This window comes from Lynx canadensis, chromosome F1 (genome assembly GCF_007474595.2).
Source record: "Lynx canadensis isolate LIC74 chromosome F1, mLynCan4.pri.v2, whole genome shotgun sequence".
Taxonomy (NCBI): Eukaryota; Metazoa; Chordata; class Mammalia; order Carnivora; family Felidae; genus Lynx; species Lynx canadensis.
Genome location: NC_044319.2, coordinates 11,982,162 through 12,004,536, shown reverse-complemented (window position 1 = coordinate 12,004,536; position 22,375 = coordinate 11,982,162). Strand labels below are relative to the sequence as shown.

Genomic DNA, 22,375 nt, shown 5'->3' with positions numbered 1-22,375 from the left:
CAATTTGTCCCTACTGTCTTCCAGGAAAAAGATATCCATTCTGGCTTGATAGGTCCCCTTCTGATCTGCCAAAAAGGAGTACTTCATAAGGAGAGCAACACGCCCGTGGACATGAGAGAATTTGTCTTACTCTTCATGGTCTTTGACGAAAGGAAGAGCTGGTACTATGAAAAGAAACCCCAGTCTCCCAGGGCTTGGAGACTGTCATCCTCCGAAGAAAAAACCTCCCACGAGTTTCATGGTATCGTCTTCTGACTTTGATCTAATCTCTGACCTAAATCCCCCTGGGTGCACGTGATTCCTGCCCTCGGTCTTCATAAGATTAGACATGAGGTGCTTCTAAAGAGGTGCTTCTGATGTCGCCCGGCAGGTGGCGCTGCAGGTGAAGGGGACAGAGAAGTCTGAAAGCTAGCGCAGGAGCCCGCAGAACTGACCCAACCAGCCAACAAGGAGCCAGTGTGCGTCAGTCTATGGTAGTTTAGGGATTAGCACTATTCTGCAGTGTAAACAGTTAATGAACCTGTTCCTTGATCTAAAGGAACAACCATGTATCTAGAAGAAGTGATCACTCATGTGTACTTTCTAAATAAGAACATGACAGTTCCAGCCCTCAGCACTTCCCAGGTGGCATCAGAAGCATCTAGAACAAAATGAGATAGGAAACTTGGTAGTTGGGTCACAGGAGAATCATGGCAAGAGAGCATTGCTGGGGGGGGGGGGGGGGGGGGGAGTGGGAAAAGCAAATGTACTCTGAACTCCATTCAGGAATTTTGTCTGTAAATTGTCACTGAATTAAACCTTGGTTTGTGAGCATAATTTGTCCCGGAAACATGCTTGTCATCCAGAGCACTCGTATATCAAAGCGAATTTCAAGAACCATTGGCTCAGTTGTGGTCATGTGATGTTCGGCATCACGTACAACGCATATTGCCAGACAACACTCATTTATCAAGTTAAAACTTATTAGAAATGTTTGCTCGTCTTGCGGAACACTCGCCGAGCAAGTTACTCGCAATCCAAGGTTTTACTGTAGTTTTAGAGAAAGGCAGAATTTAGAATTAGGTGAAAAACAAAGAGAATGACTTGGGGATTAGAAAAATAAATGAAGACTGAGAAGCCCTGCTTTTAGAGTTTGATGAATGGAGGGAATTGCTGTAAGGTTTCTCATCAGGATGGATCTGTGCTTTGGGTATGGGTAGGTCATTCCATGAAACAGGAAAGGAGAAGGTTGCTTGAGGAATAAAAAAAAGACTTATATACCACATCCACTTCAGTGCCACCACCACCCCTCCCCCAGCCAGTCGCCACGGCTAAGTAGGTGTATTCTGCCTCCCCTAGCCCATTTACACACTCAGGCTGCCCTTCTGATCTGATCTCACCTGTATAAACGCTTGCGGGTAGAGGAAGGTGAACAACATAATTTATGATCTGCTCCAAAACCCTACCCTCTGACTGCTTATCACACAAAGAAGTTAAAAAGATTCTCTTAAGCTTTCTAGAAGAGTGTCAATGGAAAGCTGACCAATAACTCTGGGCGGAGCTTCCTTTTCTCTTCTAGCATTTCTAGGTTTTTCAGCCTAGGCTACTTGGTGTTGTGGGTGGCAAACACACGCTTCTGAAAACCTCCCAAGCTGGTGGGAACGCAATGGCTGCAGACTCAGATAGGCTTGGCAGCTGGCTGTCCCCTTTCCTGTTCAGTACCCTTGAGCCACTGCTTCCGATTCCTCAAAGAAAGAGTAAAATGCATCCGGGATAGTTTAGTTTGAAAGGTACTCTGTAATTTGGTAATCCCCATGGCATAGTATTGATCAGGGTATTTGGTAAGCAGACAGCCCGAGTTCCCAGCCTCAGACTCAGCACCTGGCCTGTGCAGTGCGCGCTTGTAACTAAGTGGTGAAATAGGGAGTAAATGAAGGAATTCTATTACTCAGTTCAATTTATCAAACGTTTACTGAGCACCTGCTTGTTGAGAGACTTCATTCCACATCCTGATGTAATGATTTAGCAATGCTGACCCAATAATTGCTTGAGACACGTTTCACTCTTAGGAAATCTATTTCCTGCACAGGTGAGGGGGTTAGGCCTGGTGTGAGGAGTAGGAAGATAGGTCATTAAGGGTGCCAAAATGACCTCAACTCCTTTTGCTCCCAAAATTCACTCGCTCAGTTCCTGAAGTCCCATATAGTTCTTTTTACTTTGGAAAAACACTACTAATAAAAACTTCCCTCACTTCAATCTCAGCTAAATGCATGGTAGCCCAGAGCTTTATCAGTAAAATGTTGTATTATTTTTTAAGGTGATCAAATTTGCGAAGTGCTTTAAACACACACACACACACACACACACACACACACACACACACACACACACTCTTCACTGAGGGAGAGTGGATGAAGCCTGAGAACCCCAGACATTTAAGCTGGGAAGAGGGCAGAGGAGCTATCATACAAACGAGACAATAGACATGAACCCTTATGGTCTGCCTTCCTAATTTTGCCTGGAACTATCTCTGAATTTAGGAGGCCTCAGGGCGATGTGCTGTGTGTGCTCTCAGTCTTTTTCCTTTAACCACTGGAGTTCACCTATCTGGCTCGTGTTAGTCTTTCTGTTTTGGTAGTGCAGGAAAATGTCAAGGGTAAGTGAGTGGAGCCCAGGGAAGAAGTGTGAGGTCCAGGTGAAGAGTGAGAAGCCACATGAGAAGCTGCTGTGGGCTGGCATGAGGAGGAGCTGGAGGGCCCGTCTTAGCCTCCCTCTGGCAGCAGGACACACAGGGGTCCGGACGGGTGGAGTGATAAGAAGATGGGTGGTGGACAGGGCCCTCCTACTTCCTCACCAGCCCCTCTGCCGGTGTACACGGATTTCTAATCGATTGCACCTCTGTCCTTGCAGCCATTAATGGGATGATTTACAGCTTGCCTGGCCTGAGAATGTATGAGCAAGAGTGGGTGAGGTTGCACCTGCTGAACATGGGCGGCTCCCGAGACATTCATGTGGTTCACTTTCACGGCCAGACCTTGCTGGAAAACGGCACCCAACAGCACCAGCTAGGGGTCTGGCCCCTTCTGCCTGGTAAAGATCGGCACGCTGTAAAGAGGTCCCGGATGGAAAAAATGGCTAGGGAAGGCGATCTCGGCAACGTAACTGTCCCTCATTCCGTCCTGTGCATTTGCTTCCTAAGGGTCAGGAGTGGGTTCTGGCACAGATCCTGGGCACAGCCATTTCCCCAAACTGCAGACAGAGTATGACAAAGTCAGCCAGTGTAGGCACTGCGTGCAGCTCCCCACAGGCTCAACTCGGTTCTACGGAGATGTTACGTCTGACGCAGTTTTTTCCAAACCGCACTGTGTCACGTAGGCCAGGTCTTAAACAGATTACAAAATGAATCCCACAGGGCTCAGGCTGCTTTAGCGGCTTTCTGTCGGGAAGGAGATTAAAAACTTACTAGGGTTTTGGGATTCTTGCATCCGGGAATTCTGTTCCGCACACTCTGACCCTGATACCTTCGGGCAAGTGACTACAGGAATCTTAATCTTAAACTGACTCATGAGGCTGTTGGGGCAGTGCCGGGGGGGAGGGGGGAGTGTTTTTAAGGATTATAAAAGCTAAAAAATAAGAGGGGTATTTAGAGCTTTCATGTACAAAGTAATGAAAAGGCTTAAACAAACCAACCATCACAAAGGATTTTTATGTGCCAGTGAGTTGTTTTATAGGCATATCTGTGCATTGCAGGGGTGTGAGTGCCAGGGACCCTGATTCTCAAACTGCAATAGGCATAGTGAAATTCTAGGAAGCCGGTTAAAACATAAATGCTAAGGCAGAGATTTTGCTTCTGGAGACTTTGATGTCAGACAAGGGCCCAGGACTCTGCATTTTTAACAAGCAGCCTTGCTTCCACAAATGCTCTGAGAAGCTAGGCAGGGCAGTCAGTCCTTTGCCAGAACTTTGGTTGGGAAGTTCCTATGTGGGTCAGCCTCAGTTAGGCACAGAAGTCCAAACAGGACTGGTTTGGTTAAAGGTGGGGGGAAAGAGTGTTCTTGGTTGGTTTGTTCAAGCCAGTGGCTCACTAATGGAGCTATGAAGACCCACTTTATTAAAATCAGGGACAGAGGCGATTAGGTCAAACTTCTGGCTTTTTACCAAATGTAAATTACCAGATCCATCATCCTTCCCTTGAGCCTGAGAAGCTGGAATTGGCTGGCCCATCCAAATCTTCAAATCTAAATATCTCCGTTGGAGAGTGGAAGGCTGGAATCTTTTTTCGTGTGTTAGAGGAGGACCATCAGCTATTAATTTTTATTCCATCTGGGAAATAGTCACGAATTACAGTCAGCAGAATTTAAGTGTAAACTGGCAATGAGTAGCATTGAAATAACAGAGTGGGTAATCAGAGGTTTCAGAAACGCCCTTCAGTGATTTTCTGAGTCAGTTTATGTGTATCTCTATCCAACTATGTAAACCTAATAGAAAATTTGAAAACATGGGAGATAGATGTTTTATTTTTATTTTTCTTATGTAAAAAAAGAAACACTAGTGAAATGAAGGGAGAGGAAGGAAACACATACAATATTCCTGAGGCCCAATAATGAGTCATTCAAGGCCGCTTTAATACTTAAGACTGTGAAGCTGTGTTGTATATGGGTTAGCTTGTGACATTAAATGTAGATCAGTAAAAGTTACTTTCTAGTAAGGCATGCTGGAGATTTTTTAAAGTCTGGGCCAATTAACTTTTAGTAATGTGTGTGTGTTGTTTTGTTTCATTTTTAAAAAAATTTTTTCAATGTTTATTTATTTTTGAGAGACAGAGCATGAGCAGGGGAAGGGCAGAGAGAGAGGGAGACACAGAATCCGAAGCAGGCTCCAGGCTCTGAGCCGTCAGCACAGAGCCTGATGTGGGGCTTGAACTCATGAACAATGAGATCATGACCTGAGCCGAATCGGACACTTAACTGACTGAGCCACCCAGGCCCCCATTTTGTTTCGTTTTTATCTGTTTGTTACAACTCTAGCCCTGCCTAAAGAGAAATGGATAATTCATAAGTTCTTTTCTAAAACTCCTTGTGATGCAGGGATTTTAGGATTCTTTGACAGCTGTCAACTAATATTAACTTTTAATCTTTGGGTATGTAATGTCGTGCTTCACTTCCTATTTTAGGTTCATTTAAAACTCTTGAAATGAAGGCATCAAAATCCGGTTGGTGGCTCCTTGACACAGAGGTTGGAGAAAACCAGAGAGCTGGGATGCAGACACCTTTTCTCATCATAGACAGAGGTACACTCTGAGCTCCATGGGATGTTTCTAGAAGGACAGTCCCTGCTAGAATATTATTAACTTTTAAGTTCGAAGTACTCAACTCTGGGACTTCTGCATGACAGAGGTACAATCTGTAGCAGTAGCTGCTTGTATTCTGACCTGTGGTCTGATTATACTGCAAACATCAGTCTTCTAGGAACCTTAAACCACATGCTTCAGCCCAAAGGCATGCCTTTCAATTGGGAAACCAGTATAAAGCGTCTTCCTTCATGACATGTGATTCATGGGAAAGTGAGTGGAAGAATTTTTCCAGACTCCTAGAGCAGAGGAGGGAAAAGATACCAGGAATTAAACAATGACTAGGATAGTCTCTGAACTTGGCATTTCAGTATTTGAGAACCAGTTCCCATATGTCCATCCATGCAGCCAGCCAGCCAGCATTTATTAGGTACCTGTCGAATACCAAGCACTGTGTCCACATCCAGGTATCTCAGTGGCTGGTATTTTCTTTTGTGATCAGAATGTAAATAGCTCTGTAACTTTTGGTCCAACTTTTGGGAACATAGACTTATAAGGGTAGTACGCAATGTTGTAAAATGGCTTTATTTTAAGATACAAGCAAATGGAAATCAGTTTAAGACTAACTGCATTTCAGGACGTCAGTGGTTTTCCTCTAGGGTATCGCTATTTCTGTTAGAGCACCAGTCTTGTGAGTACATTCACCTGTTATGATCCAACATATTTAGGTCAGTGCCACATAAGGTAGGTGAAACTATTGAGTCACTGACCCACCAGAGGTATAATCTCTAGCCACGAAATTTTACTTTGTTAATATGTATTTTCTAAGCAAAAATTATTCATTGTTCTGTTTTTTTGTAGAATGTAAGATGCCAATGGGACTAAGCACTGGTATCATAGCTGATTCACAGATCAGGGCTTCTGGGCATTGGGGTAAGTAGTAGCATCATAGCCTTTGAAAGGCACCTCCTATAACTGTGCAGTATACAGCCTGAAAAACCATCCGTGACAACCCTGCCTGTTGAATCTATGGATCATTGCTTGTCTCCAGGCTTTTCTCTACCACAGGAAAGAACCTCTATCTTAAGGTGCTCATCTGGTAGAGGAAGGAGCAAAAAACCTGTTGGCATTCCTTTATCACTGCCTCCCTCCCTGGTGTATAATGTTCCTAAGGAGTCTCTCCCCCAGGAGACCAAGAGCTAGGGGTCCTCAGAATCTCTACAAGGCAGTACAGCCTCTCAGCAGGGATTGAGCGAGGAGTGGATCTCTCTCTCTCTCTGAGAGAGAGAGAATCTTAAGCTGGTTCCATACCTAGCACAGAGCCTGATGCAGGGCTTGATACCCACAAACTGTGAGATCATGACCTGAACAGAAATCAAGAAGTCAGATACAACCAACTGAGCCACCCAAGCACCCCCTTTCTTTCTTTTTTTTTCTTTTCCTTTCTTTCTTTTTCTCTTTCTTTCTTTTTCTTCATTTTTTTTTTTCTTCCTTTCTTTTTTTTTTTTTTTTTTTTTTTTTTTTTTTTCTTTCTCTTTTTTTCTTTTTTTTTCCTTCCTTCCTTCCTTCCTTCCTTCCTTCCTTCCTTCCTTCCTTCCTTCTTTCCTTCCGATCCCATACTCTTGTGACCATGTGCCCATTTCCAAAACTCTCCACATTCATCCCCATTCCACATTTGATCACAAATGAGATATTCCAGCCAGATTCCCAAGGTCTATTGGCCACATGCCATACTGCCCTCTAACAGGGCCCTTTGCTGTGCTAACCATTCATCTATTCAGAAACTCTGCTGATCACCCACTTTGTGTCAGGATCTCCTTCTAAATTGCCTCACTCTGCCTCAAAGCACTTCCCAAGATGAAGAGGTCAGTTGCAAGGGATCACGAGCTTCCCATAATCCCTCCCATGTCCTCCGCTTAGGCAAGGCACACTCAGCAGCAACCACACCAACATAGCTGAGAAAAGATAAACACAACCTGCATGCAAGAAAGGGGGTGGGTGGTGGTTGACACCAACCAAGCACAGACCTGAAGCCGAGATTTCATAATCATGAACTGACTTAGTAGCTGAGGCCTGTGACAACCGCCTGGTTGCCTAACTTTAATAGAGGCTCCTGCAGAGATCTGGTTTTCCACGGGGACTAAACTTACTTGGGAAATTTCTAGTTGTATGTTTTGGGTTTTTTTTAAGTTTAGAATAAATTTTTTTCTCTTTTGAATTTAGGTTATTGGGAGCCCAAACTAGCAAGATTAAACAATGGTGGATCATATAATGCTTGGATCACAGAAAAGCCTTCAGAAGTTGACCTTAAACCTTGGATCCAGGTATATCTTATTAACCTGATAGCATTTACTGTGCTATAATAATAAAATGACAGTGATTTCATATTTTTCTTTCTTGTTCTTGCAGTGTTTTAGGCACTATTCTAAGTGCTTTACATATTCAAAATGAACCCTATAAAGTTAGTTCTAGCGTTATCCTAGATATCCTTTTTACAGATGAAAAAAACAAAGAAACGGAGGGACTGATTAACTTCCAAAAATCACACACAGCTAGAAAGTGGTCAAACTTGGATTCAAGTCCAGGTACTCTGTGCTCAAATATGGATTGTATCTAGCCAGTTTATTAGTTTGCTGACTTAGGTGCTGGCTTTTTAGTTCTAAAGAAAGCTGGTTACACAATGAATTAAGGAAGGTGATATGTGAGTTGTCGACAAGGACAGATCTGCTTAATGGCTTTGCTCCGTTGCAGGTTGACATGCAGAGGGAAGTGGTCCTCACAGGGATCCAGACCCAAGGTGCCAAACACTATCTGAAGTCCTACTACACCATGGAGTTCTATGTGGCCTACAGCTCTGACCAGACAAACTGGCAGATCTTCAAAGGGAACAGCACAAGGAACGTGATGGTCTGTGGACAGTTTCTTTCTAAGTCTCAAGACTCACCCTAGGATTACTAGGCTACTGTGCCTATGACTATGTCTTTTTAAAAAATAACTTTCTGGGTGGTAGAAATACAAATGGCTTTCTTAGGGCTTTATGAAAGAAAGTGGCAAAATCATGGGTCTGTTATACAAATTAAAGGGATAAGCCTGATTTATGGAACTTCAAAACTCCACACACACACAAAAATCACTTTTCGATCAAACTAAATGCCCATGCTTCTCAGATTGGGACATGGTGTAGGGCATTTAATCTGGTTTTGTGCCTTAAGGAGCTCATGCTCCTTAAGCTTGGAGTTTGGCCTCCAAGTTTTGATAATACTAACTTTTACATTTTATTTGTTCTTTGTTTCAGTGTACTTGAAGGAAATAGCAGCTCTGAGGCAGTGTGCTTTTCGGAATTTTTTTTTTTTTTTTTTTTTTTTTTTTTTTTTCTACCCTGCCTGCGGAGTGACAGTCCCCTGCTGGGTCTTTCAGAGGCTCAGCGGGATTATTCCCAATAACCCGTATGTACCAGCCCTAACTCTTCTCTTCCTCCCTAACCCCCTTGCCAAAGAAAGTTATCAGAATGTAAGGCGTCAGTCTGCCATTATGCTGATAACTTTGAACCTGTTTCATTTTTCCTGTAAATCACTTACCATTTTACTAGTTTGTATATTATTATTAGCTACCCCTGGTAATAAATTATTTGCACTACACCTTAGAACAGATCATGAAAATCTCAAATTATCGTCCCTACTGATCAGTTTTGGAAAGAGAACACAGGTTACAGTTAGAGTTCGTAGCTGAAAGACTTTTGCCCTTATACTTATGAGGAACGTTGGTGCGTGGTATTATTTTTTTTTTGTACTTTTTTTCTGGTTTTGGTATCAGAGTAATACTGGCTTCATAAAATAATTTGGGAAGCATGTTCTGTTCTGAGAGAGATTTTCTAGCATTGGTGTTAATTCTTTAAATATTTGTAGTATTCAGCAGTGAAACTATAGGGGCCTAGAGATTTTTTTTCCAGGAACTTGTAAATTACAAATTCAACTTCTTTAGTAGTTACAGGCTGTTCAAATTACCTATTTCATATTGGGTGAGCTAGATAGTGTTTTTCAAGAAACTGATCCATTTCCTCTAGGCTGTTAAATTTATGTGTGTAGAGGTGTTTGTAGTATACTCTTATTATCCTTTTGATGTCTGCAGATCTATAGTGATATTGCCTGTTGAATTTGATGTTGGTAATATTCACCTCTTCTCTTTTTGCTTTGTCAGTCTTGCTAGATGTTTGCCTTTTTTTTTTTTTTTTTTTTTTTTTATCTTTTCAAAGAATTGATTCTGTTTCCTTGTGTTTATCTACTGTTTTTCTGTTTTCAGTCTTGCGGCTCTTATCTCCTGTGTTAGCTGGCTCTTTCCTCGCTGGCTCTTTCCAGCCTCTTTCCAAGTCCAGGTTCTCCACTAAAGGGGAGCTCCTCTTTGCTGTTGGGTGGGGACGGGATAGTGTCCACTGATACGACGGTGGTGGGAGTCTTGTTAGGAGCTGGCGGGGATCAAAGTCCTGGATTCCTATTTGCCCTTCTCCGACACAATCCCAGTGAGGGTGCTGGGGTGCCTCATTACAATCTCATGAGCATGGAAGTCTAGGCTCCCCACTTGGCCTTTGATGCTGTGAGTAGAGGAAGGGCCATGATGTTTTCTATAATGCTGAGCTGGACATAGATCAGTTATCATCTGAGAATTTTCTGTCTTGCTGAGCTGCTCTTTCCTGGGCCTGTGGCTAGAGAAAGCAGGTTTTCATTGGGGCTTTTTTTTTTTTTTTTTTTTGCCGCACCCATTGGTGTTTCTTGGTTGCTGGCTTCTTTGCTTCCCAGTCTGGGGCATATGAGGCAACAATAAAACCCAGGGAGCCCACCGCCATGTTGCTCCTTGGGTCCCAAGGACCCTAGCCAGTCTGCCTTCTTCTCTCCCCCTCTCCGAGGCTCCTTATGTTTTAGTAGTACTCAGCAGAAGGAATGAGGCAAAATATGTCTACCTCATCTTCCTGAAGTGATCTCCAATTATTTTTTTTATTTAAAAAAATTTTTTTAATGTTTTTATGTATTTTTGAGACAGAGAGAGACAGAGCATGAGCAGGGGAGGGGCAGGGAGAGAGGGAGACACAGAATCTGAAGCAGGCTCCAGACTCTGAGCTGTCAGCACAGAGCCTGACGCAGGGCTCGAACTCACGGAGTGTGAGATCATGACCTGAGCTGAAGTCGGACACTCCACCGACTGAGCCACCCAGGCGCCCCTCCAATTATTTTTTTTTAAACCAAGAGACTTAATTCAGGTCACATGAAAACTGAAAATGACAATATTAAATTAATCCAGAATTTTATTACAAAATCACTTTATAGAGAATTGTTATATAACTAAGCCTTCCTCTTTTTTTCCTCTAGTATTTTGATGGCAATTCAGATGCCTCTACAATAAAAGACAATCAGTTTGACCCACCCATCGTGGCTAGATATATTAGGATCTCTCCAACCAGATCCTACAATAGAGCTGCCCTTCGCTTGGAGCTACAAGGCTGTGAGGTTAACGGTAAGGAACTAAGATGCATTGTTGTCCAACCACCAGGCAGAGAATCAAGTAGATATGGAAGAATGGCTAGAACTTTTAGTTCTCTTCAATCACTTGGGTGCCTAGAAAAACCTTGGCTAAACCGGTTCTGCTCAGGTGAACTCTCATTGTGATCTGGGCCAAAACTGGTTCTACCAGCCAAAGGGCAGGCACCATCTCTGAACAGTGCCAGGATGGCATGGGCACCGCCCTGACCCTGCAAGGAACGGCCCTAGCTTAGAATAACTGCATCAGCCCATTTCAATAAGAACTAAGGTTCAGACTAGGCCTGACTCTTCCATAGTTCTCCAGGTCACCCAGATTTTAATGCAGTAGAAGAACATAGCAACATTACTGGCATATATTAGATGTTCGATGAATGTTTTCAACGAATCTAAACTCCTTGTCAACCTCCTGAAACTCTGATTGAACTCTTCATTCTCTTTGGCACCCAATGTAGGCGCTCAAGCTCTTTCTCTGTAAGCTGCTGTTTTTCAAGGGATGTAATGTGACCTGTGGTATAAATAAATCCAGGTACTCACAAATGGCCATAATAAAATTCTACCATGTGGAACAAAGATGTTTAAGAATCTGATCAACTATGCTCCTTTGGTGACTCTTAAAGTAGAGCTCTCCACATTCTTTCACTTCAAAGCGCATCTAGAAAATATCTGTCTAGCAATCTGGGGTAAGAGAAGGCCCTCGCTAATCTTCCGTTGCATCTCAGCTGCCCAAGGGCTCTGAGCGGGAGGGAGATCAATACATAGCGCACCTGAAACGTGCATTTCTCCACCTGTTGGGGAGCTACAGTACCCTCTCAGTCTCGCACGGCTCACAGTGGACAAAGCAGCTGAAACTCGGAATCCGCTTCTTATCGAGGCAGATAACGGTATCCATTATACTGCCGATACCATGAGGGGCATGGACATGGGCATTTTGTCAAAGCGCAGTTAGCAGTGGTATGTAACACCTCCCACATAAAATGCTAATTCTGTATAGCAGGAGCAGTCCTTGAGACAGCTCCGTAAATCACTGGCCTTTCTTTCCCTCTGGCACATGATGTAAATGGTAGTTTGTTCAGATCATAGAGACAAGCCACTCTAAAATGTGACATTCAACTCTGTCAATCTATTTAAAACATTTATATTCTATTCAAGAAGCATTACTTTTTAAAAATCTCTTCACTTTCTTGGGGCGCCTGGGTGGCTCAGTCGGTTAAGCATCCGACTTCGGCTCAGTTTGTGAGTTCGAGCCCCGTGTTGGGCTCTGTGCTGACAGCTCGGAGCCTGGAGCCTGCTTCAGATTCTGTCTCCCTCTCTCTCTGTCCCTCCCCCTGCTCACACTCTGTCTCTCTCTCTCTCTCTCTCTCTTGCTCAAAAACAAACATTAAAAAAAAATAATAATAATAATCTCTACACTTTCTTGATATAATTATTAGAGTAGATTTTCTTTTTTAAAACTCTTTTTTTTCCATGGAGAAAGATATCACCAAGAAAATGTCAGCATGATTTACTAACAAGAACAAAGTGTCACAGAGGTGATGATGATGCGTGGTCAGCTGGGCTCACTCACTAGTTACGTTTCTTACATTCGCAGCCCAGCCTCGAAGCCTGACGTTCAAGTTCACGTCTTGGCAAAATTCATAACATGAACCACCCTCAAAGGGTTAAAAATAAAATATTGAATGTGACTCCCCAGGGATCTTCTTCTTTGTAGCTTTTCCTTAGAAAGAGAAATGGAGTATATTCTTATATACAGAGATAGTTTAGGAGTATTTTCTACCTCAAAGAAAAGACAGTTTCCATGATTCTCTGAGGGAGGAAAATGAGTTTAAATATTTAGAACGCGGTGTTTGGTGTCAGACTTCCTGCGCCCCAGTTTAGTTTCTGATTCTTCTGGTAGTCTTACTTCAGGCAAGTTACTCTTTCTTGCTCTGCTTTTGTCTTCTCATTTGTAAAATGGAGGTGGTTAGCAGCATCAGATGATACATGGAGAGCCTAAAAGTAGGATTTGGCACATGGGCAATAATGTTCACTGTCGGCGATGGTTGTTTTGTTGTCACCGAGTATGAATACTGTCTCCTCTGTAGTGCAAACCACCACACAGGGAATACTGGTGGTGCATAATTAATCACATTACTTTTCTCTTGACAGGATGCTCCACACCGCTGGGTATGGAAAGTGGAAAGATAGAAAACAAGCAAATCACAGCTTCCTCATTTAAAAAATCTTGGTGGGGAGATTACTGGGAACCCTTCCGTGCCCGTCTCAATGCCCAGGGCCGTGTGAATGCCTGGCAAGCCAAGGTAAAATAACGCCTATGAGTGGAGTTCTCTCAGCCTTCTAGAAGAAAACCACGGCCCTCACTACAAGGAACATGGACATCTTGGGAAGCAAGAATATTATCTCCTGTTTCTGCAGATTATGATCCTAGGTCCTTAGACCTAGGATGTCTGTTGACTTGATAGCTGTAGCTCTGACTTTGGCTCAGAGAGAAGTTACCATCTCCTTGGTTTTTGGTCTAGTCTTGATTTAGACGAGGCTGGGCAAATTTTTTCTGCAAAGGGCCAGATAATAAATATTTTAGACTTTGTGAGCCATACATTTCTAGTCATAACTACTCAACTCCGCCACTATAGCAAGAAAGCAGCTATAAACAATAAGTACATGAGCATGGCTGTATTCCAATAAAACTTTATTTACAAAAACAGGCCGGGGGCCAAATATGGCCCTTGGGCTGTAGCTTGCCACCTCTGAATTAAGACAATTTAGTGATAAATGATTTAGATTTCCAACACCTTCTCTCTTTTTTCACAATTTAGCAATATTTTTCATTTTCTTAATAGTGCTATTTAAATGTTTTATGTTCCCATTTTTTAGAATTTTGTGACATTCCTTTGGACAATTGGAGGCACAGTAAAATGCTACAAAACCGGGGTTATAAATCAGTGGCCTAAGTTTAATAAGCATCTTCCAGAGAGTAATATTGCTCCTAATATTAGCCCATTGAGTAATTCCAGTGTCTTAGTTTTTAGGGTAACTGTTAATATTGACTCATCTTTATCGCACTTTTCAACTGACTTGAAAAATTACGGTGGCATCAGAAACCAGAATAATTCTATCAGTCAACTTAACCCTTCCTTATTTTCTATCTTCCTATGTCCCTCCCTTAAGACACCTACATTCTAGTTCCCTGGACTCCATAGAATTCCAGGTCCTAACCCTAAGTTAGGCTGTCAGAAAGGGAAAGAGAGCTGTGGTGGGAGTAGCGAAAGTACAACAGCTTGGACCCCATACAGATAGTCTTGGGAACTGACATCTGTATCTCAGAACTCATTGCTGGTCCATCACAGACTCACAGAATAGAAGAACAGTGAGGGGGTTACAAAGCATATGGTCCAGACTTTTCCTGTTAAGTTTAAACACCGAGAAGATTGCATCATTTTCGCTTAGTCTGGTGGCAGAATCAGGAAACCCATTCTCCCGATAAACAGTTTAGTGGTCCTTCCGCCATTCAACGCCACCCAAACCCCTTATCGTGCAATTTCATGGAGGGGTAAACAGACCTGAAGAAGTTAAAATTTAAAAAGTAATAATGTATTACATTATACTAATAGAATTATATAAATAAAATGATAAAAAATGAAGGATTAAGTTACATAGAGATGTCATCCAATTTTTTCCCAGATAACTCTTTAGATCTGTTCATATAACAGATATATGATATATGACAGATATATGACACAGGTATAACTGTGTCACCCTACTCCGTATTTTACAACTTTTTGAAATACTTTGCTCTGTATATGATTTGCACTTAGTCTTTGTAATATAATAAGGGCTTCAAAGATGAAATGCTGATTTTAATTTTTAATGCTGTCATTTTAAAATCTGGAATTCTAGGTCAGAACTGTTTCACTTAATCTTCTATTAGGATCATATGTCTTTAAAGGGTCTCTTTAGAGAGGCTAAAAATCTAAGCCAGACCTATGCAAGTACACACACAGACTGAGGTGTCTCTACCTCTGTCATGCCTACGAAAATTTTCATGCCTTCAAAAACCCTCTAGCAACCTATATTCTATATCACCGGTACAACTTCGATTGGATACCATACAGTTTAAAGGTACACTAAGAAACCACCAAATTCCCTTGGGGCGCCTGGGTGGCTCAATTGGTTAAGTGTCCAACTTCGGCTCAGGTCATGATCTCAAGGTTCACAAGCCCATGTCCGGCTCTGGGCTGACAGCTCAGAGCCTGGAGCCTGCTTTGGATTCTGTGTCTCACTCTCTCTTCCCCTCCCCTGCTCTGGCTGGCTCTCTCTCTCTCTCTCTCTCTCTCTCTCTCTCTCTCTCTTTCTCTCTGTCTCTCAAAAATAAAATAAAATATAAACATTAAAAAATTTTTAAAAAAACCACCAAAGTCCCTAGAGAGTGTTACAAACTTGACAAAAAATTAATTAACATGATAATTTTAATTCAGTTAATTTACTTTAAAAATACACATAGTATATGAGTATATACATATATCTGTGTATAAATATATACACATACATATGTGTACACGTAAGTGATGATAAAGAAATATGTCAATATTCATTATTTCATATAGAACTGAATGAGACTATGGGGCATGATAAATCTCCCAAAGGTGAAAATTTCTCTTAGATTACTCTCGTACTCTGTCCTTCTGATCCTCTTTCTCCAAGTATGTATCAGCGAACATATGATTAGGCATTTTGTTAGGCCAGAAGGCAGGACAGCTACCATGCCATAAAGTCCCAGGTATGGCTTTATCAAGGCTCTCAAATAGTACATTTATTTGAAATATCAGAAGAGAAGAAATTGGACTTCTCGTTGATATAAGCAATGGGAAGAAAAGTGGGACTTTTCTAAAATAAGTTAAATAGATTCTTTCCCTGATACCCTCATGGCATTTACACAAATTTATTTAAGAGAATAAATATTTACAGATAACTTAGCAATATGATATTCTTTCTCAAGTAGGATTCATTTATGTGTTCATTCAACAAATATTTGTCGAACACCAACCATGTGCCATGCATTGTGGTAAGTACGTGGAAACAAAACAAATTCCGGCCCTCGAAAAGGAAGGGATACAAAGAAGTAAGTCATTATTGTACAGTGTCTGTGATACTCAAGTAAAAGTTTATATACGTCGGTGACAACAAACACGAAGGAATAGGGAAATCCTCTGAGAGAAAGGATCTTAAGGGATGAGACAGAAAAGAAATCCTCTTGAGCTCTGTACATTTCTGAGTATCTTGGTCTAAAAAAAAATCAAAGGTTTTAATTGCCTCATTCACATGTCCTCATCATTTTCACAGGCAAACAACAACAAGCAGTGGTTACAAATTGACCTACTCAAAATCAAGAAAATAACTGCGATTGTAACACAGGGCTGCAAGTCTCTGTCCTCGGAAATGTACGTGAAGAGCTACACCATCCACTACAGCGACCAGGGAGTGGATTGGAAATCGTACAGGCAGAAATCCTCCATGGCGGACAAGGTACTGGCCAGTGTCCCAGCAAAGACAAAGCAGTTTGAAAGCTGCTGTGATGAGAAAAGTACCCTACATTTATTTGCACATAGCTTTTGGGATTTGACAAATAGGCACAGACAGGCACCTCCTCTCTAAGAATTCTGTGTGGAGAGAGATCCCATGTCTCCCCCTCTTTTTATGAGTACGTTAATCCCATCGTGACGGCCCCACCCTCCCGATTTACTCTAATCCTAATTACCCCCCCAAGGCCCTGCCTCTTAATACTATCCCATTGGGGGTTAGGGTGTCGATGTAGGAATCTGAGCGGGATGCAAACATGCAGTCCATAACAGGGTCTAGAAAACCTTCCACCGTGAAATAACATCATGTTGGCATTACCTCGGGCATACTTGTTATTCTTGACTGATGCCCAGCAAATGCCCATGCCCCAAAGCTTTCTGTATCGTATTATTAGGCAGGAGACAATTGTTAGCCTCACTGATGAGGAAACTAATTTCCTTCAAGATGAACTACGCCATTATTCTCCTTAATTCCCTGTCACATGGTGTTAAGATGCTGCTGGGGCAAAACTAAGGACATGAGCCTAATATTCCAGAAATGGAAGTGAGGCTGGAGCCAGGTGGAGGGGCAGCGCAGGAGAAGGGGGTGACATTTACTGACTGCTCAGCTTGGGCTCAGCACTTATCTCAGCAAATGAGTTTGAACCTCTCTCTCTTTTTAAACTCCTGGGTTGTTTGGTCGCTCGGTTGGTTCAGTTTGTTTTATCTGTCACTGTACCAGGATGTCTTTCTAGCTTGATAAGCATCACCGTCATAAACAAATAGTGATTTAGCTTCTGGTGTATGTAAATCTGGGGGGAACCTGCTGGGAATGCAAAACTGGAAAAGAAAAAGGGGGGGCATAAAACACAGTTCAATTGAGGATATAAGGCATTTGGCAAAAAGAATAAGTAAAAACACATATCGTTGCGTTTTATTTTAAATGTTGGTGACCCCTACTCTCTGGCACTTGTCATATGTGTACATACTTAAAAAAAGTCTTTATAACGCCTTCTGTGAGGTAAACTTTTATTATCCCCATTTTGCCAATGAGTATAGAGAATCAGGGAATATAAGTAACCTGCCAGAAGTCACACAGCTACAAAGGGACCGCGTCAGACGTCAGATTTCTTTATTTTCCCAGCTCGGATCACTGGTGAGGTAGAATCCCTAAAGAGGTCTGTTAGGCACATGATTTCATAATTGACTGAAGATCATCTCTGATCATGATGTCTGTGTTCTTTGTTTTTAAAAAAAATCACCTATAAGATTTTTATATCTGTTACATCATCATCAAAGATCTTCTCATATTTTCCTTTCAGATTTTCGAAGGAAATAATAATGTCAAAGGACATGTGAAGAATTTTTTCAACCCACCAATTATTTCCAGGTTTATCCGCATCATTCCTAAAACATGGAACCAAAGTATTGCACTTCGCTTGGAACTCTTTGGCTGTGATATTTACTAGAATTGAATATTCAAGGACATAGGAAAGACTCTTAAAGATATCAAGCCATTTAGAGCGGGCAATGTATTTTATAGCTATTTTAAATATTAATAATTTTGATTGTTTCCCTTTTCTCTATTAGAGAATAAAATTTTATGTATGAAACTTTCATAATGTAACTCCTTGCTACAATTCAGTGAGATGATGGCTATTATTTATTCAGATATATGGGAAAATATCAAGAACCAACAAACAAATGGCTTATCTGTCACAATGATTAAAAATGCTATAGAAAGTAATATTTATGTAGTTAGCATGCTTCATTATAGTTCTGTTGAAACCTAAAAACACTAGGGGCGCCTGGGTGGCTCAGTCATTTACGCGTCCAACTCCTGATTTCGGCTCAGGTCATGATCTTGCAGTTTGTGGGTTTGAGCCCTGCATCTGGCTCTTTGCTGACAGAGTAGAGCCTGCTTGGGATTCTCTATCTCCCTCTCTTTCTGCCCCTTCCCGCTAGCGTGTGCTTCTCTCTAAGAAATAAACACTTTTTTTTTCAAACCTGTACACACTAATAAAAGAGATATTACTTTTTTTTTTTTTTAATTTTTTTTTCAACGTTTATTTATTTTTGGGACAGAGAGAGACAGAGCATGAACGGGCGAGGGGCAGAGAGAGAGGGAGACACAGAATCGGAAACAGGCTCCAGGCTCTGAGCCATCAGCCCAGAGCCCGACGCGGGGCTCGAACTCACGGAACGTGAGATCGTGACCTGGCTGAAGTCGGACGCTTAACCGACTGCGCCACCCAGGCGCCCCGAGATATTACTTTTTTAAGCCATTTATAGACCTGGATAGCTTTCACACCTACCTTAAAAAAAAAAAAAGGAACTATGATTTAAGAGTAAAGGAAACAAATAAAATTTTTAAATGGTTCATTTTTCTTGACATGAAGAGAAAAATATCTTACCATATGAAATAATGAGTCATTAAAATACCCTGCCTTCCTTACGTGACAATGATTTTTCTGACCCTCTATGAGATAAAATGATGTCCAGAGTTAGGGGTCTTTAGATACAAAACACAACCCAAATAACCATGGGAGAAATGAACCCTTGGCCTCACTCTAGCTGACACTACAATGGTATACTGTTTTTTCAAAGCATAGGTTCACCTAAGGGAAAGCTAAAACCTGTAAAGCAGCATTGGAACCACTGGCCCAAATGCAGCTGTTCCTGCTAAAACTGGCGAGCAATTGTGGCTCTCTTTCAGTGCCCTTCCTTCCAGGGCCCCAACCTCCCCCCTCTCCCTTCCGCAACAACTTCCCCTTTCAGCGCTCCCTTCCATGGGAACTTGGCATCCAATGATCCCATAGATACTGTGAGACTGGGGAGCTCTCTGGTCCACTTCAGCCACATGGGATAGGCAGTCACTGGTAAGACTATCTTTTTGTGGAACAAACCACCCCAAATCTGAATGCTTAAAGCAACACGTTTATTCTTTCTCATGATTCTGTGGGTTGACTGGGCTTGGCTGGGTGGTTTGACTCCTGACTACATTGTGGGGATATCCAGTGAGGTCATAGGCAGGGCTGGAGGCAGAGTCATCAGAAGGCTCAACGGGACATTGAAACAGCTGATCTGTCACTCCTCAAGTGGTTTCAGGTCATTTCCTCATGACATGGCAGCCAAGTGGTCCATCCGTTTGCTGTCTCCGATAGGAGAGCTGGGCTTCATGTAAGGTGGTTCGGGCTCCTCAAAGCAAGTGTTCATGGTTTAGGAAGCAGAAGTTGCCAGTCCTCTTAAAGGTAAGGCCTGGAACTGGCACAGCCTCGCTCTGCGGCGTCCTATTGGTTAACACAAGTCACAGGTGCATCCCAAGGAGTAGAATTCATTGGGAACATCTTTAGATACTATCAGAGTTACCTATTGCATCCATGGGTGGGCTGAGTCCTATGAATGCATAGGGGAACTTCAAACATCCACAAAATATGGCTTTCTCCCCCTCCCCACCTTTATTAAAATATATTTGACAAAACTATAATATGTTTAAGTGCAGAACTTGATGATTTGACATATGTAAATGATTCCCATTGTCAAGGATTCCCATTGTAAAGGATTCCCATTGTCAATTAACTCATCATTCCCTCACAGTTACTGTTTTGTTTTGTTTTGTTTTGGTCAGAATGCTTAAGATCTACTATCTTAGCAAATTTCAAATATAAAATACAGTATTATCAACTATAGCCTCCATGCTATATATTAAATCCTCAGAACTTATTCATCCTATAATTGAAAGTTTATACCCTTTTTACCAGGTTCTCCCCCATTTCTTCCACTTGCCGGCCCCTGGCATCACCATTCTACTCTTTGCTTCGATGACTTCAGCTTTTTATTTTAATTCTGAATAGTGATACCATGCAGTATTGGTCTTTGTCTAGCTTGTTTCACTTAGCATAATGACCTCCGGGTTCATCCATGTCACAAATGGCAAGATTTCCTTCTTTTTTAAGGCTTCATAATATTCCATTGTATATATACCACATTTTTTTTTTATCCATTCATCTATTGACATACACTTAAGCTGTTTCCATAGCTTGACTATCATGAATAATGCTGCAATGAACATGGGAATATACATATCTTTTAAGCAGATGATTTAGTTTCCTTTGTACATATATCTACAAATGAGATTGCTAAATAATATGATACAGTAGTTTTGTCTTTAATTTCTTGAGGAAGTGCTATACTGTTTTCCATAGAGGCTGTACCAGTTCACATTCCCACCCAAAGTGTGCATCTTCACCAGGATTTGTTGTCTTTTGTCATTTTGATAATAGCCATTCTAACCAAGTATGAGCTTATATCTCATTATGGTTCTGAATTTGCATTTCCTTGATGACTAGTGATGTTGAGCATATTTTCACTGGCCATTTCATCTATTGGCCATTTATATGTCTTCTTTGAAAAATGTATACTCAGATCCTTTGCCCATTTTTTTATTTGGGTTATTTGGGTTTTTTGCTATTGAGTTGTATGAATTCCTTGTGTATTTTGGATATTAATCCCTTATCAGATATGTGGTTTGCAAATATTTTCTCCAATTCAGTACATTGTGTTTTCATTTTGTTGATAGTTTCCTTTTATGCCCAGAAGACTTTGAGTTGGATGTAGTCCCACTTGTTTACTTCATGCTTTTTGGTGTCATATCCAAAAAGTCATTGCCAAGGCCAATGTCAAAGACCTTATCTTCAATGCTCTAGGAGTTTTATGATATCAGATCTTATATTTGGGTCTTTAACCCATTTTGAGTTGGTTTTTCTGTATGGTGTAAGCTAATGGTCCAATTTCATTCATTTGCATGTAGATACCAACACACTTATTAAAGAGACTATCCTACTCCCATTGTGTATTTCTGGCATCTTTGTCAAAAATTAATTGACCATATATGCATGGGTTTATTTCTGGGCTCTCTATTCTGTTCATTGATCTATGTCTGTTTTTATGCCAATATCCTACTGCTTTGATTACTATAAATTTGTAATGTAGCTTGAAATCAACTAGTGCGATGTTTCTGCCTTGCTCTTCTTCCCCATGATTGCTTTGGACATTTGGAATCTTTTGTGGTTCTAGATGAATTTTAGGATTTTCCCCCTATTTTTGTGGAAAATGTCATTGGAACTTTGATAGGGACTGAACTGAATCTATAGATCACTTTGGGTGGTGTGGACACTTTAGCAATACAAATTCTTATAAGCCATGAGAGGTTAAATAAATTTAACCAAGGTGGTTAAATTTATTTGCTTAAATTTAACCACCTTGCTTAAATTTATTCCTAAGTATTTTATTCTTTCAATTCTATTGTAAATGGGATTTTTTTCTCAATGTCTCTTTCCAATAGTTTGTTGTTAGTATATAGAAATGCAACTGATTTTTGCATATTGATTTTGGATCCTGCAACTTTCATGAATTTACTAGCTCTAATTATAATATATAAAATACATAACACCATAATAATAGTGCTTTTGTGTTGTCTTTAGTATTTTCTATATATAACATCATGTCATCTGCAAATAGAGACAATTTTACTTCCTCCTTTCTCATCCTTTCATTTCTTTTTCTTGCCTAATAGCCCTGGCCAGGACTACTAGTACTATTAAAAAAAATTTTTTTTAACATTTACTTACGATTGAGAGACAGAGAGACACAGAGCATAAGCAGGGGAGGGGCAGAGGGAGGGGGAGACACAGAATCTGAAGCAGGCTCCAGGCCCTGAGCTGTCAGCCCAGAGCCCAACGCGGGGCTCAAACTCACAAACTGCGAGATCATGACCTGAGCCGAAGTCATCCGCCTAACCGACTGAGCCACCCAGGCGCCCTTATCAGTATTATTTTAAATAAAAGAGGCAAGTGTGGGCATGCTTGTCTTGCTGCTGATCTTAAAAGCTTTCAGCTTTTCACCAATGAATATGATGCTAGCTATTGGCCTGCCATATATGGATGGTCTTTTTATGTTGAAGTACATTTCTTCCATACATACTTGAGAGTTTTTATCATGAAAAGATGTTGAATTTTGTTAAA

General features: G+C 41.3%; 1 protein-coding gene across 2 annotated transcripts in view; it reads left to right on the top strand.

The window, feature by feature from the left end:
• F5 (coagulation factor V) overlaps window positions 1-18,099 on the top strand; it is a 75,837-nt gene extending 57,738 nt beyond the window's left edge. The window contains exons 16-25 of one of the 2 annotated variants that reach the window (XM_030301911.1): window positions 25-241; window positions 2,890-3,069; window positions 5,153-5,269; window positions 6,131-6,202; window positions 7,493-7,593; window positions 8,021-8,176; window positions 10,630-10,774; window positions 12,946-13,097; window positions 16,138-16,320; window positions 17,675-18,099. In XM_030301911.1, the coding sequence (XP_030157771.1) occupies window positions 25-241; window positions 2,890-3,069; window positions 5,153-5,269; window positions 6,131-6,202; window positions 7,493-7,593; window positions 8,021-8,176; window positions 10,630-10,774; window positions 12,946-13,097; window positions 16,138-16,320; window positions 17,675-17,821 (1,470 nt within the window). In that variant the 3' untranslated portion in view covers window positions 17,822-18,099. Of the gene's footprint in view, window positions 1-24; window positions 242-2,889; window positions 3,070-5,152; window positions 5,270-6,130; window positions 6,203-7,492; window positions 7,594-8,020; window positions 8,177-10,629; window positions 10,775-12,945; window positions 13,098-16,137; window positions 16,321-17,674 lie in introns of those variants that run through there. The other variant, XM_030301912.1, reaches the window with a different exon arrangement.
• The last annotated feature ends 4,276 nt before the right edge of the window (window positions 18,100-22,375 follow it).